This window comes from Colias philodice, chromosome 26 (assembly GCF_061535455.1).
Source record: "Colias philodice isolate Cphi_HAF_F1 chromosome 26, ilColPhil1 Martin Lab GWU primary, whole genome shotgun sequence".
NCBI lineage: Eukaryota > Metazoa > Arthropoda > Insecta > Lepidoptera > Pieridae > Colias > Colias philodice.
In genome coordinates this window covers 652,244-664,091 of record NC_143111.1, presented here as the reverse complement: position 1 = coordinate 664,091, position 11,848 = coordinate 652,244, and the positions used below count along the sequence as shown (strand labels likewise).

Genomic DNA, 11,848 nt, shown 5'->3' with positions numbered 1-11,848 from the left:
TTGATGTAGATGGCGCTAGTGAATTGTATAATATTATTGTGATATTAGAATAGCCATGAAAATATTAACTATGTATAATATTTTTTATTAGTGCTTATATTTGATGAAGGCTCACCAAACTGGGCCCTCGCAATTTTGTTTCGTTCATATACATCGTTTTGATTAGAACTCTTAAATAAATAAAGGAGAAAACTAAGACTCAGAAAAATCTTATAATACATCATCTAGATCAGGGGTCACCAATTAGTTATGCTCGGGGTCCGTTTTAAGAAATGAAATGACCATCGCGGTCCGCACATTTTATAGAAAAAAAATTTATTAAAGAAATGTAGTTACGGAAATAACAAAGAAAATTTTTTACTTTTCAATGGGAAAAATGTTTTTTTTCTGTTGTGGACTATCTGTCTGAAGTTTGGAGTATAATTGGTGCACGCTATTGTCATTAAATCCTGGAGATGTTCATTAGTAAGTTGAGATCGAAATTTATTCTTAATGAAATTCATCTTTGAAAATGCTGCTTCACAAATATATGTTGACCCAAACAAAGTAAGAAGTTTCATAGCTATTTTTTTTAGTTCTGGATATTTATTACCACACACAAATTTTATCCAGAACTCTTCACAGGAAACCCGATGATAAACCGTTAACAATCCGCGAACTTGCATGTTTGTCGAAATTTGTCGAATTGACGTTAACAAAGATAGTGCGGGAGATACATTTTTATTAAACGTGCTCTGTAGTGCAAGTTGCTGTGTTCTTGCGGTCCGCACAAAATGGGTTGGCGGTCCGGATGCGGACCGCGGTCCGCCATTTGGTGACCCCTGATCTAGATTCTAGCTTTAGATTCTATTAGTCCATGATTCTAGGTAAATGAATAAAACAAAACCAAATATCTCTGTTCCTAATACGTTTCGAGATTTATGTTCATAATATCTTTGCTCAAAATTTATTGCTCTTTTAAAATATCCAAGTTTCATCACTGGCCGTGAAAGTTCATCACAACGCCAAGTTTATACCCAAACCCCTTTAGGTAAATTAATGATTGCTCTCGTCTTTTACATACATTACCGGCTGCGTATTAGGTATTGTATAGAATACCTAGGCAAAGTATAAAATGAATAATATTTCATACATTACCTATATAATATGTTTTAGGTATTCTGTATTCATTAATTGCCTAGAGCCCTAGACAATGTATAGGATACCTGGTTGATTTCCGGTAACATAATTTATATATTATATTATAATGCGAAAGTCTGCTTGTCTGTTACGCTTTCGAAGCTATACTAAAAATAAAATTAGAATGAAAAAATAGTAATAAATAGTGAGTAAAACTTTATTGCAAATATACTACATAACTATTATAGTCCTTTCCACCTAAGATGATTTCTGTGACACATCGATTTTTGACACGTGTAGAGATGTCTTTACTGAAATCATATCAATTGTTTCCGATAATCGATAATATTTTATATGGAAATGAAATCGATTTGAATAAAGTACCAAAATTAGTTTTTTCGGCATTTCGCCAACAATTAACTAAGGACACTTAGCAAACAACAGCAACAAAAAGTCAACAATAACAATTAGTAACATTATCAGAATACCACGTAAAGTATCAATATAAAAATGCAACTTGTATACAAGGCTGACGCACTGGTACAGACGATTGACTCGATTGACAAACGATCACAAGATGGGCGCCGATTATATGATTTTCCAACTCTATGATTTTTCAACGATCCATTTCATGTACACACGAATTGCGTAGGTATTATATTTTTGTGTTATTTTATTTTATTTTTCATTATATCAAACTAAACAATACTGTTTTTGATTTATAAGCATATGATGTTTCATTTTTATATTTTTGGTAATAATGCCGCCATAAAATAAAAAAAATATGCACTAAAATTATTTTGGCGTTTTAAACAAAAAATACGTAATTCGGAAATCGGAACACGATGAAGTGTCACAGCCCACAGGAATCATCATAGGTGAAAAGGACTATAATTGTGTTGTATTGTAATAGCCAAAAAGTTTATGGACGTGTCTTAGTCCGCGGAAAAACCACATGTTATAAATAATATCCCAGCCACACTATGCCACTCGTCCCGCTCATCGCGCTGCCGCTCGCCTCGATATTGCCGTCTGGCCACACCACAGGGCCACACACTGCTCTACTCGCGACGCTCTTCACTAGGGATGGGTCGTCGACGTATTTTTCATCAACGAGACTAGATCGTTAAATGTCGTTCATCAACTAGTCGTTCAACTAGTTAAAATCTTCGACTAGTCCATGTATAAAATAAATAACTTAATTCTTAAAACAATAAATTCTAATCTCAATAAAATTGGGTGAAATCAAGTGATCATCGGCTCAGTTATCTTGATGGTATTCACAAATAGGTACTGTATTAATTGAAAAAAAAAACTCTTAACTAACAACATAGACAATAACATTTCCTACAATTATTAGTAATAATTCATATGTTTGTAAGGTAAATGGTTGATGGACAATCTGGTTAGAAAAATCACATATTTGAGCCAAACAGCGCACGGACCGCGTGCACGGTCTTAAGGAAATTATCAATGATTTCGTTCGTGAAAACTGAAATAATATTATGATCTACCAGTGCTGATTGCAGTGAACGGATTTGTTCACGCAGAGTTGTTCGTGTAGGCGAGTTTCTCTACGTAATAAATTTTTAAGTGTCGGTTGTACCTCTAAATATTATAAGCGTGAAAGTTAGTAACGTTGTTACTCTTTCACACGAAAACCACTGAACGGATTTTGATAATACTTAGGAGTGATGTAGCTTACGCAACATAGTATAGGAAATATTATATTTTATTTGTATAATTGTGTGCTAAGTAGGGAATATGTAGGTTTATGGTAATTAAGTAGGAAAGGTAACAGAAAATAAAACAGAATTTATTAATATTCATCTTTATTATCTACTTCTTAATAATAATATTGGAAAGTTTTCAGTCACTAAATAGTCGTCTTCAAATATCACAGCAATGTTGAGCTCAAACTCTGAAACAAAAACAAAATACATTTGTTTCAGTTGCTTGAAAATTCAAAATTTTATAACTGGTTATATGACATGTAGTCCACATAGAAAATAAATTGCGTCTTGAGATTAGAGTTAAAAATTGGCTCAATAATTTAGTTTTATTTTCATACAAATCCACACTTTAAGTGGGATGTTAAGTGGGACGCGAGTTTGAGGTATTTTATTATATGAACCAAACATGAAGCAAACTGTGATTTATTTTTTCAATACACAACATCTTTAAAAGTGAAATTAAAAAATTCTAAAATTCTTCACGCAATTTTTAGACGATTTCTTACTACCAATATATTTCTACATAGCACTACGATCCAACCGATCTGTTAATAATTTCTACACGACATTTTAGAATTAAAAAACCGTCCATAAATCACGTGCGGCCGTTTTGAGAATTTCGTCATTCCAATATTTTACCTACATAATAACGTCACAAAACAAACAAACGAACTAAAACACATAGCATATGGAACATAGACACCCAACGATCTTAAAGTGCGCGGACAAACAAACGAACAAAATAAACACAATATACAGGGTGTTCCACTGTTGGTATACTACGCTCAAAGGAGGTTATAGTTTTGCATACGCTGAGTACGTAAAAATACTTATAAAATTCCAAACACATTTTTTTTTTCAAACAGACGAATTCTTAAAACTCTATGTGTACACCCCTAACAAGCAACCCGTCCAACTTTGCCACCAGCACGTGACCTATCGTTTAAAAAATTCGAAAAAAATTCGACAGTAGAATGTGTTTTCATAGACAAAATGCTCATATTAGCGAAGCGTTATATGCCAGCTGCGAGAAGCTAGAGAAGAAAACATGGATTTTCAGGAAAAATTTGTTGTTTAAGTATTTTTTACGTGATCAGTGTATGCAAAGCTACAAGTCCCTTCGCGCTTAGTATACTAATAGTGGGACACCCTGTGTATCACTACATAGTATAAAACAAAGTCGCTTTCTCTGTCCCTATGTCCATTAAATCTTCAAAACTACGCAACGGATTTTGGTGCGATTTTTTTAATAGATGGAGTGATTCAAGAGGAAGGTTTTAGTATATAAGTTATTAGGTTTTAGTAAAGCGGGCGGGTCGCTAGTATGATATATACCGATCTTGAAGTGCGCGGCGGCGGTGGTGGGGCAGGTGAAGAGGCGCGGCAGCACCATGTGCAGCGGCACGTCGCGCGCGCGGCACACGTCGCCCTCGCCCACCTGGATGTTCTGGATCTCCGTCGCTGCACAAGCAAAACAGGGTTGCACTCCGGGAGTGCCGGCAGAAGTGAAAACGCGCGTAGGTAGTAGAGAGGATAGCCGTCTTACGCTTTTTCGATCAGGTCACGTGTCCTGACGCGAGTTTAAGATTTTATACCCATTACAGAAAAAGTGCTCAACGCCGCTAAAGAAGTTTTCACTTCAACAATAACAGCATAAACATACAAATGTACCTACATATAATACACTAGCTGCTCCCCGCGGTTTCACCCACATTGCTCAGCTCCTGTTGGTCTTAGCGTGATGATATACAACCTATAGCCTTCCTCGATAAATAGGCTATCTAACACCTAAAGAATTTTTCAAATCGAACCAGTAGTTCCTGAGATTAGCGCGTTCAAACAAACAAACACTTCAACTTTATAATATTAGTATAGATTTAATAATATGTGCAGCTGTCGTGTGTAAGGGCGATTTTACACAAATAATGTGCGAGAATGTGTAACGAGGAATATGTTTGTAAATGAAGCAATATGATTGGTTATTTCCTGTGTTATCATATTTAGTCATGTGTGGTTGTTTATTATCATCTGTAGTTATGTGTGGTTGTTTGTTATCATCTGTAGTCACGTGCGTAGTAAATTATAAATTAAAACACACAAGAAAATTCATTCAAATCGGTCCAGCTGTTTAGGAAGAGTTCAGTAAAACACACTATCTATTTCATATCATTACTTACTCCTAGCTGGCTTTGTCCACATGAATTATACGCAAAACCTGACACGCTCAGGTATCTTCGTTTCGATTTTTTAAATATTTAAAACAAAACTACCTACTTGCTCGAGAATTTTCATTTATTCTTATTTCTATTCAAAATATTAATGAATTTTTTCGGAAATTGTAACTGAATTCAGTCTCGGTGTATGTTTAAAATAAAAACTGTTGATAACAATATTTAATATGTTTTTTTAATAAGATCCTTCTTACCATCTCTAGAATATCCTTCAGTGAATCCACAGGTTTCCACTCTGACGAGTTGCAGCTCTATTGACTTTATTGGAACTGAACAATCGTCTACGCGAATCTAGAAAGTATATCACATTTAATCGTTATTTTTTTGATAACTGTTAGGTGAAGTAGTGTTTATTTTGCCATATCACCTACAACGTCGCAAACAACACATAAAAGTAAAGGTAATTCAAATTTATTAATAACTAGATTTTCGCCCGCGTAGTCTACAACGTACCAAACTACACGAGTGCACAATGAGTGCAATTTCGTAAGGAAAATACTCTTAATACCATATTTCTTGCCATGACTCTAAAGATATATCTCTTAGTTGTAGTTATTTTCGAAAACAATTTTCAATAAAAAAATTCGACAGTAAAATATGCTATACCTTGCCAGTAATAGGTTTATCCAGCGGGCACACAGTCGAGTCTATCTCCGCGTAAAGCTGAAAGTGCGGCATGTTCGCACGTGCGCCCGCGCCGGCAGCCGACGCGCGAATGGTCGCGGGAGTGATCTCGCAACGGACGGGCTTTTGGGGCGCTGCGTCTTGCTGAAATTGATAATAAGGAACTTAATTTTGACATCATATTAATACCATGTATTAAAAAATTATCACCACTAAGTCTAAGGGTGCCAGGTTCACGGCACCCGACTTTAAAAAAATTCACATCACACTTTTTGTGTTCATTTGAAAGATTTTGATACGTAGTAGTAACTACAGTTTTTACAAATTTTTCATTTTAATTATGATTAATTCTTACTCATTTAATGTTCACGCTCATTGTTTATCTGATAGATGTGATTGTTAATGCTTGGGGGCCTGGTGACCCGTAACACAAGTATTTTATACTTATCGCGGGCACCAGTCTCTCACAAATGTTAGTGTTAAGATATATAGATTAACAATGTATGTGTTGATTGTACATTTGTGATGAGAAAATAAATAAATTTAATTAATTAATAGTAAGTAGTGAAATTTATTTTGTTTATAGTTGTGCCAAAAAAATTATCGACACCAAAATAAGTTACCCCCGAAATTGCTAAACACATTTTTTTCCGATTGTTACTTATTTAATTACTTAATATAATGGTATATTTGTATAATAAATATATCATTTTAATTTTTATGAATGTACAAGTTAGCAGATAGCCTTCCTGAATATAGTTAGTAAATTATATTCAGGAAAGAAAAATATTTTTAAATCATAATATTAGTACCTATGTCAGTACTAAAATCACATTTCATATGATAACTAAATCGAAAACATACAAAACACATACTCACAGGTTTATATTGCACAAAGAACTGACAAGACGCGTTCAAAGGTTTCGCTAAGAAGGATCTCTTCATACCGCACCTCAGAGTATACATGACGTTCACGAACACCCCATGGTACGTCTCCAGGAGACCAGGGCCTGCTGAACTGGGTCTCCCCCGTAGCGGCATCTCAAATGGAATCTCGGTAATGCCAACTGGAATCTTTCCAGCTGGAGCTAGTTCCATTGATGTGTTTACGAGTGTTATGGGCTGGAAATTTGTAAATTATTTCTATGAGTATTACTGTGTACATAAAGGGTAATGTAGGTAGATAGGTTTGGAAGGCTTTGTTGTGCCATATTTCTTAACTGGACAAATTAAATTATTAAAGAAATAAGCCTATGTGTGTGTCACAGAAAAACACACACACACAGCTTTCTGAACCAGCAGTAAATGGCAAATCTATGGTAAGATGATTCAAAAGTGGTTATAGGAGACTAATTATTGATTGAATAAATTAATATTTGTGTTTGATAAATAAATAAAATCAATAGGTATTCAAATTTGACAATAATTAATATAAATAAAAGTGGCGAATTTACCTTTATGCTATTGGAAAATGCATCAAAAATGCCAGCGTTCTTCGAGCTGATCTGCAGGTTGACAGACCCCTCCATGGTCAGCATCAGTCCTTCGTGTCGCACATCGCTGCTACTCTCTACTACTACTACACCCGCTATTGTTTCCTGAAAATTGTAGAATATATATTTTTATAACTCACAGAAAACAATTTTTTTTACTTGCAAAAAAATTGGGTCGTGAAACGTCTATACTATGCGATGGTCTTTGTGTTAACATATAAATGAGATTTCTTCGATAAGTTCATAATTAAATTAAATACCTTTGATATAAAATTTAGAGACTTACCCCTTCATGGTACACTTTACTGGCTCTTTTCAGATTTATCGCGAGGCTGGATGACATTTTTTAATGATACGAGTAATTAAGTTTTTCAACTAAATTTTAATAATTTTCGATTTCGTTATTTGAACATTACGATAGATTATTAATTAAATAAATGAGATTACCAAGTACCAACAACACATCACAAAACAATTCAATATTTTTCTGCCGTCAAAATAAGTTTTCATTTGTCAAACACGACAATTGACGTATAAACGTATGTCAAACAAAAAGAAGTTAATTCTAGTTAGTAAGATTTATATATTTATGGATAAAGTACTTTTTAAGTATATGTACATTCCACGTTAATTTTAAAATACTGTGAATATTAATAAATATAAGTATTAATGTGCGAATATCTTAAAATTTTGTAAGTTAGAAAATATGTATCCGAATGCAATCTGTCACAACAAAAAATCGTTGATAATTGAATGTCAAATCAAGTCATAGTCGCACAGAGATGTCTGTCAGTGGCGGTTGGATGTGAAACGAAGAAATACGAATTTTACGATTTTATTTATTTTGCTACTTCTGTAAATAGAATCTTGTAATAATTTTATTGTATATTTATTTTCAATAATCGTGTTTAAACCTGTGCGAGTGTGGTGTTAACGAAATAAGGTGATGCCGAACATAGTTGCACCCCGAATGGATCGATATCAGCAACATTGAGTTTAATTTTTATTCACGTCACTGAAGGGGGTGGTTGAAGATGGAGAAGTCAGCACGGCCACGAACGGCTCTGAATGAGTGTGTTAAAGTGGTAGTGCGATGTAGGCCTCTCTCTGAAAAAGAGAAGAACGACAATTACGAGGAGGTAAGGACCGAGCCTTAGTTGTTTTGTTGATGTAGGGTTCCAGGGCTGCGCAGACTTGGTGCGTCGTCTCCAATCTCTCTCTAGACGACCGATAAACAATATCACAGTAAATAGTATTGAACTGGACTTTCATTGTGGCGTTATCATTTAATTTCGATCGATAACGCATATCGTAAAGAATACCGACTACCTGCGAAATAATTTTAATAAGCAAAATACGGAGTGTTACGTGAGATGGATAAACGTTTCATAAATTAATTTTTCGTTACAATGAGACTGCTTAATATTTTCAATGAATTTAACACGTGAATCACACGCGTGGGCAATCGCGAGTTACAATATATCTACGCCTATACGAAGTCATACAGCGTTAATTCCGCATAGTATAATGAGGTCCTAATTATTAAAATTAGTATTGTTGAAATGCATACAATCATGGACCAAAATCACTAAGCTTTGTTCTATCCTTTCATTCAAAGTAAATTATAATACCTATGTTTTTTAATTGTATAAATTGGTCCTTGATCTAGTATTCCACTTTATTTCTTCAAGGTTTTATAAAAGTGTAGAAAAAAAGCAATTAGTTCTCCATTTCAGTTCTTTCTTTCATTTAAATAAAAAGCATTTACAAATTATGAATTAAAGTATTTTTATTTAATAAAAATATTAAAATGATGTCTACACACTTTGTTTACATTAGGTAGGTATATTAAGTGTAAACTATAAATTACCATGTTTTCATTCTAAAATAATTAGTTAAAACAAACTGATTCATAAATAAGAGATATTTAATATTTTATTTAATGATTCATTATTACAGTATTTATCACATTTTAATCTTGTTTTAAAGAATTAGATAATGATGAAATAGTTGAATAAATATAAATAGGTTATTTAAATACTTGATTAAAATATCCACAAATACATTACTTATGCATTTAAGAGATCATTAAGCTAATATGTGTCCCTATTTAACAGTTACCTTATTAAGTCTAATTTCCTGTTAAATGGAAAAACATGACTCGATTTTATTTGTACATACTCTATACTGTATGCAGATTCTGCTATATTAAGTGCATTTAATGTGTTTATAAAAATTGTTGATACATTTGCACTTAAACAGTATTTAAATGTGTTAAGTACCTAGATACTGTGGACTATTTACATAGTTTTTTCAATTTGCAAGTGTACATTTCTATTTTACTATTTATAATTATTTAATTAACTTATGAAACCTGAAGTAAAGTAATTAAACCTTTTTTTTATATGACTATATTATATTAGGACATTTTTTGAATCATTGATGTATAAAAAATGGTAACTCTGATAGTCCGATACATCGCGGCCTATAAAGTCAGAATAAAGAAACGCGTCTGACTCAGACGACGCAAAAAACTGAAAATAACCACTTATAGATTGAAAACGTGCTAGCGATACGGTTTACTGGCTCTTTTTACGTCGAAAAGGACAACGTGAGCGAGTGTACCGAAATATTGTGTATCTCCCATTTTCATTTTGCGCTCCATGTTTTGTTCGTTCGCGATTTTATATTGTCACTCGGAAAGAGTATTATAATAATAGTCAGCGAGTTTGATACCGCGGCTTCATTCATGTTGTACCCCAAATAACAAGCACTGTTATTCAAAATTCAAATTCAAAATTCATTTATATCCTCCCACAATCAAAAATTACAAAAATATAAAATACCGCTATTCCAGATTATACAATCTGTACCTGTAACAAATTTCATTAAAAATCAGAAATCACGTAGTTAACTATTTTTCGTGTGACAAACTAACAAAAATCTATTTAAATATTAGTGGGATTGGGTTTGGGTTATGTGTAGTGTGGCCCCCATACTACAAAGCTCAAGTTATGTTTTTATATTTGTCGCCTATTTACGTGAGAGTTTACGTCACTAAATATCAGATATTTACACGTTATCAAAGTGCAGATTATTTCATTTATTTTCAAGGTGTTACCTCGTTATCTTCTATTAATTTAATAGGATTTATCATTTACTATTTAGGATGTACAATTTTGTCATTGATGAGTTATGATTTTTTTTTCCAATACATAATACAAAAAGAGACACGCACCCACTCAACCCAGAACGTAATAATATGACCAGTGTACATATCCAAAAGAAAGAGTAATTTTATTTTAAACATTTTAAAAAGACACAAATTATTTTCACACAGCAGCCCGTAAGATAGCTAAAAAAATCACTGTACTAATTGCAATGGAAGAATTGGTTTACGTGTGTCGAGTGTATTGCCACTTGACCCCGCGGTAAGTAGGTGAGCATTGAGCCCATACTCGGATGTCCCATATTTAGTCATAGATCGGAACCGTGTGGCTACGTTCAGCTTTTTCCTCGAATTGTTCCACACCATACAAGTCAATTTCGTTTTAGAGAATGTGCCTTGACCTTAGGAGTTAGGAGTAATCCTGGGAAGATGCATTTCGTATAGCTTTCTTTGATCAGCTTTTGGAGATGAGGTGAATAGATTAATAGGGCTAATAAAACAGGAATATCTGGAGGGTTTCGTACAAGACATATATCTGAAACTAAGTAAAGCTTTTTTATTAAAAGCTCTGTTAACAAAACTAAATACATATCTTAATATCATCCATATATTATACCCTTTCTCCCAGACTCAATATAAAAGAACAGGTAATTTCAATCAAAACGTATTATACTATTTATTCACTAGGTGATCAAACCCATGCCACAGAGTGCAATGCTCAGTAGGTAGTCATTATCAATTACACTTCCACTTGAATAATTACCTACCTCTGCCATGAATAGAATTCAGGACTAAGTTCATTAATAAGTTTTACTCATTGTAGTTTTAACTTTTAGGTACCTACTCGTATTATGGTTTATGACCATAAATACTATGTCATTCAACCTTCATTTAGCTTATTAAAAAGTAATTAAAAGTTTATCAACGATACAGAATAAAAAAGCTTAACCTTATTTTTATACAACTTACTAATTGCATTTTTAATATACTCCTTAATTAGTACGCGTTAAAAGTAATTTTTACTTTTTCGCGACATATGTCACGGTTCAAGTGATAAATACTTGCGTCTTGCACAAGTTGTTCATATCTGTTATTTTTAATTAATTGCAACTTGCAAGTATCAGTGTTGGCTAAAGATATTAGAACTATTAGATAAACACAAAAAGTAAACTACGCCAGTTATGTTTTTGGAGAAATTTGAACTCTATTGTGGCATCTGCAACGTAACCACATTACCTATGTATTTGTTTTTTGCGTTTATTTCAAAGAACTTTAAAAAAATTACAGGACCAAAGTTAATTTACAATAAAGATTGATAGTACAATTAATATTGAAACTCATAATTATGTATGTAGGCTGTTGAACAATGAACACAAACTTCAAAAGTGTAATTATCATGTTTCTTACCGATTTTTCTAGAAGCGACACCGAATCAGTGATAGCGAAGAAAGCACTCGTAAAAGTTTACACTAATAAAAA

The 11,848-nt window shown here is 33.2% G+C and overlaps 2 protein-coding genes across 3 annotated transcripts in view; one reads left to right on the top strand and one right to left on the bottom strand.

The window, feature by feature from the left end:
- Positions 1 to 2,934: 2,934 nt before the first annotated feature.
- LOC149476715 (vacuolar protein sorting-associated protein 26C) lies at positions 2,935 to 7,702 on the bottom strand. Its single transcript, XM_089711238.1, has 7 exons — positions 7,487 to 7,702; positions 7,162 to 7,305; positions 6,587 to 6,829; positions 5,690 to 5,851; positions 5,278 to 5,374; positions 4,188 to 4,313; positions 2,935 to 3,040 (listed from the first exon to the last, which is right to left on the bottom strand). The coding sequence occupies exons 1-7, from the start codon at positions 7,541 to 7,543 to the stop codon at positions 2,955 to 2,957; spliced, it is 915 nt and encodes a 304-aa protein (XP_089567364.1). The 5' UTR covers positions 7,544 to 7,702; the 3' UTR covers positions 2,935 to 2,954.
- A 236-nt stretch (positions 7,703 to 7,938) lies between these two features.
- The window catches only part of LOC149476714 (kinesin-like protein Klp68D), a 50,294-nt gene continuing 46,384 nt past the window's right edge, over positions 7,939 to 11,848 (top strand). Inside the window, exon 1 of one of the 2 annotated variants that reach the window (XM_089711176.1) lies at positions 7,939 to 8,339. In XM_089711176.1, coding sequence (XP_089567302.1) covers positions 8,235 to 8,339 — 105 coding nt within the window. In that variant the 5' untranslated portion in view covers positions 7,939 to 8,234. The remainder of the gene's footprint in view (positions 8,340 to 11,848) is intronic. The other variant, XM_089711177.1, reaches the window with a different exon arrangement.

What these genes read in the sequence shown, in the direction of transcription:
- LOC149476715 (XM_089711238.1), bottom strand. Translation starts at nt 7,543, where the DNA reads ATGTCATCCAGCCTCGCGATAAATCTGAAAAGAGCCAGTAAAGTGTAC. An exon ending in ATAAACCTATTACTGGCAAG is followed by an intron (nt 5,375 to 5,689) that starts GTATAGCATATT and finishes TATACTTTCTAG; the next exon opens with ATTCGCGTAGACGATTGTTC. An exon ending in TGAAGGATATTCTAGAGATG is followed by an intron (nt 4,314 to 5,277) that starts GTAAGAAGGATC and finishes TTGCTTGTGCAG; the next exon opens with CGACGGAGATCCAGAACATC.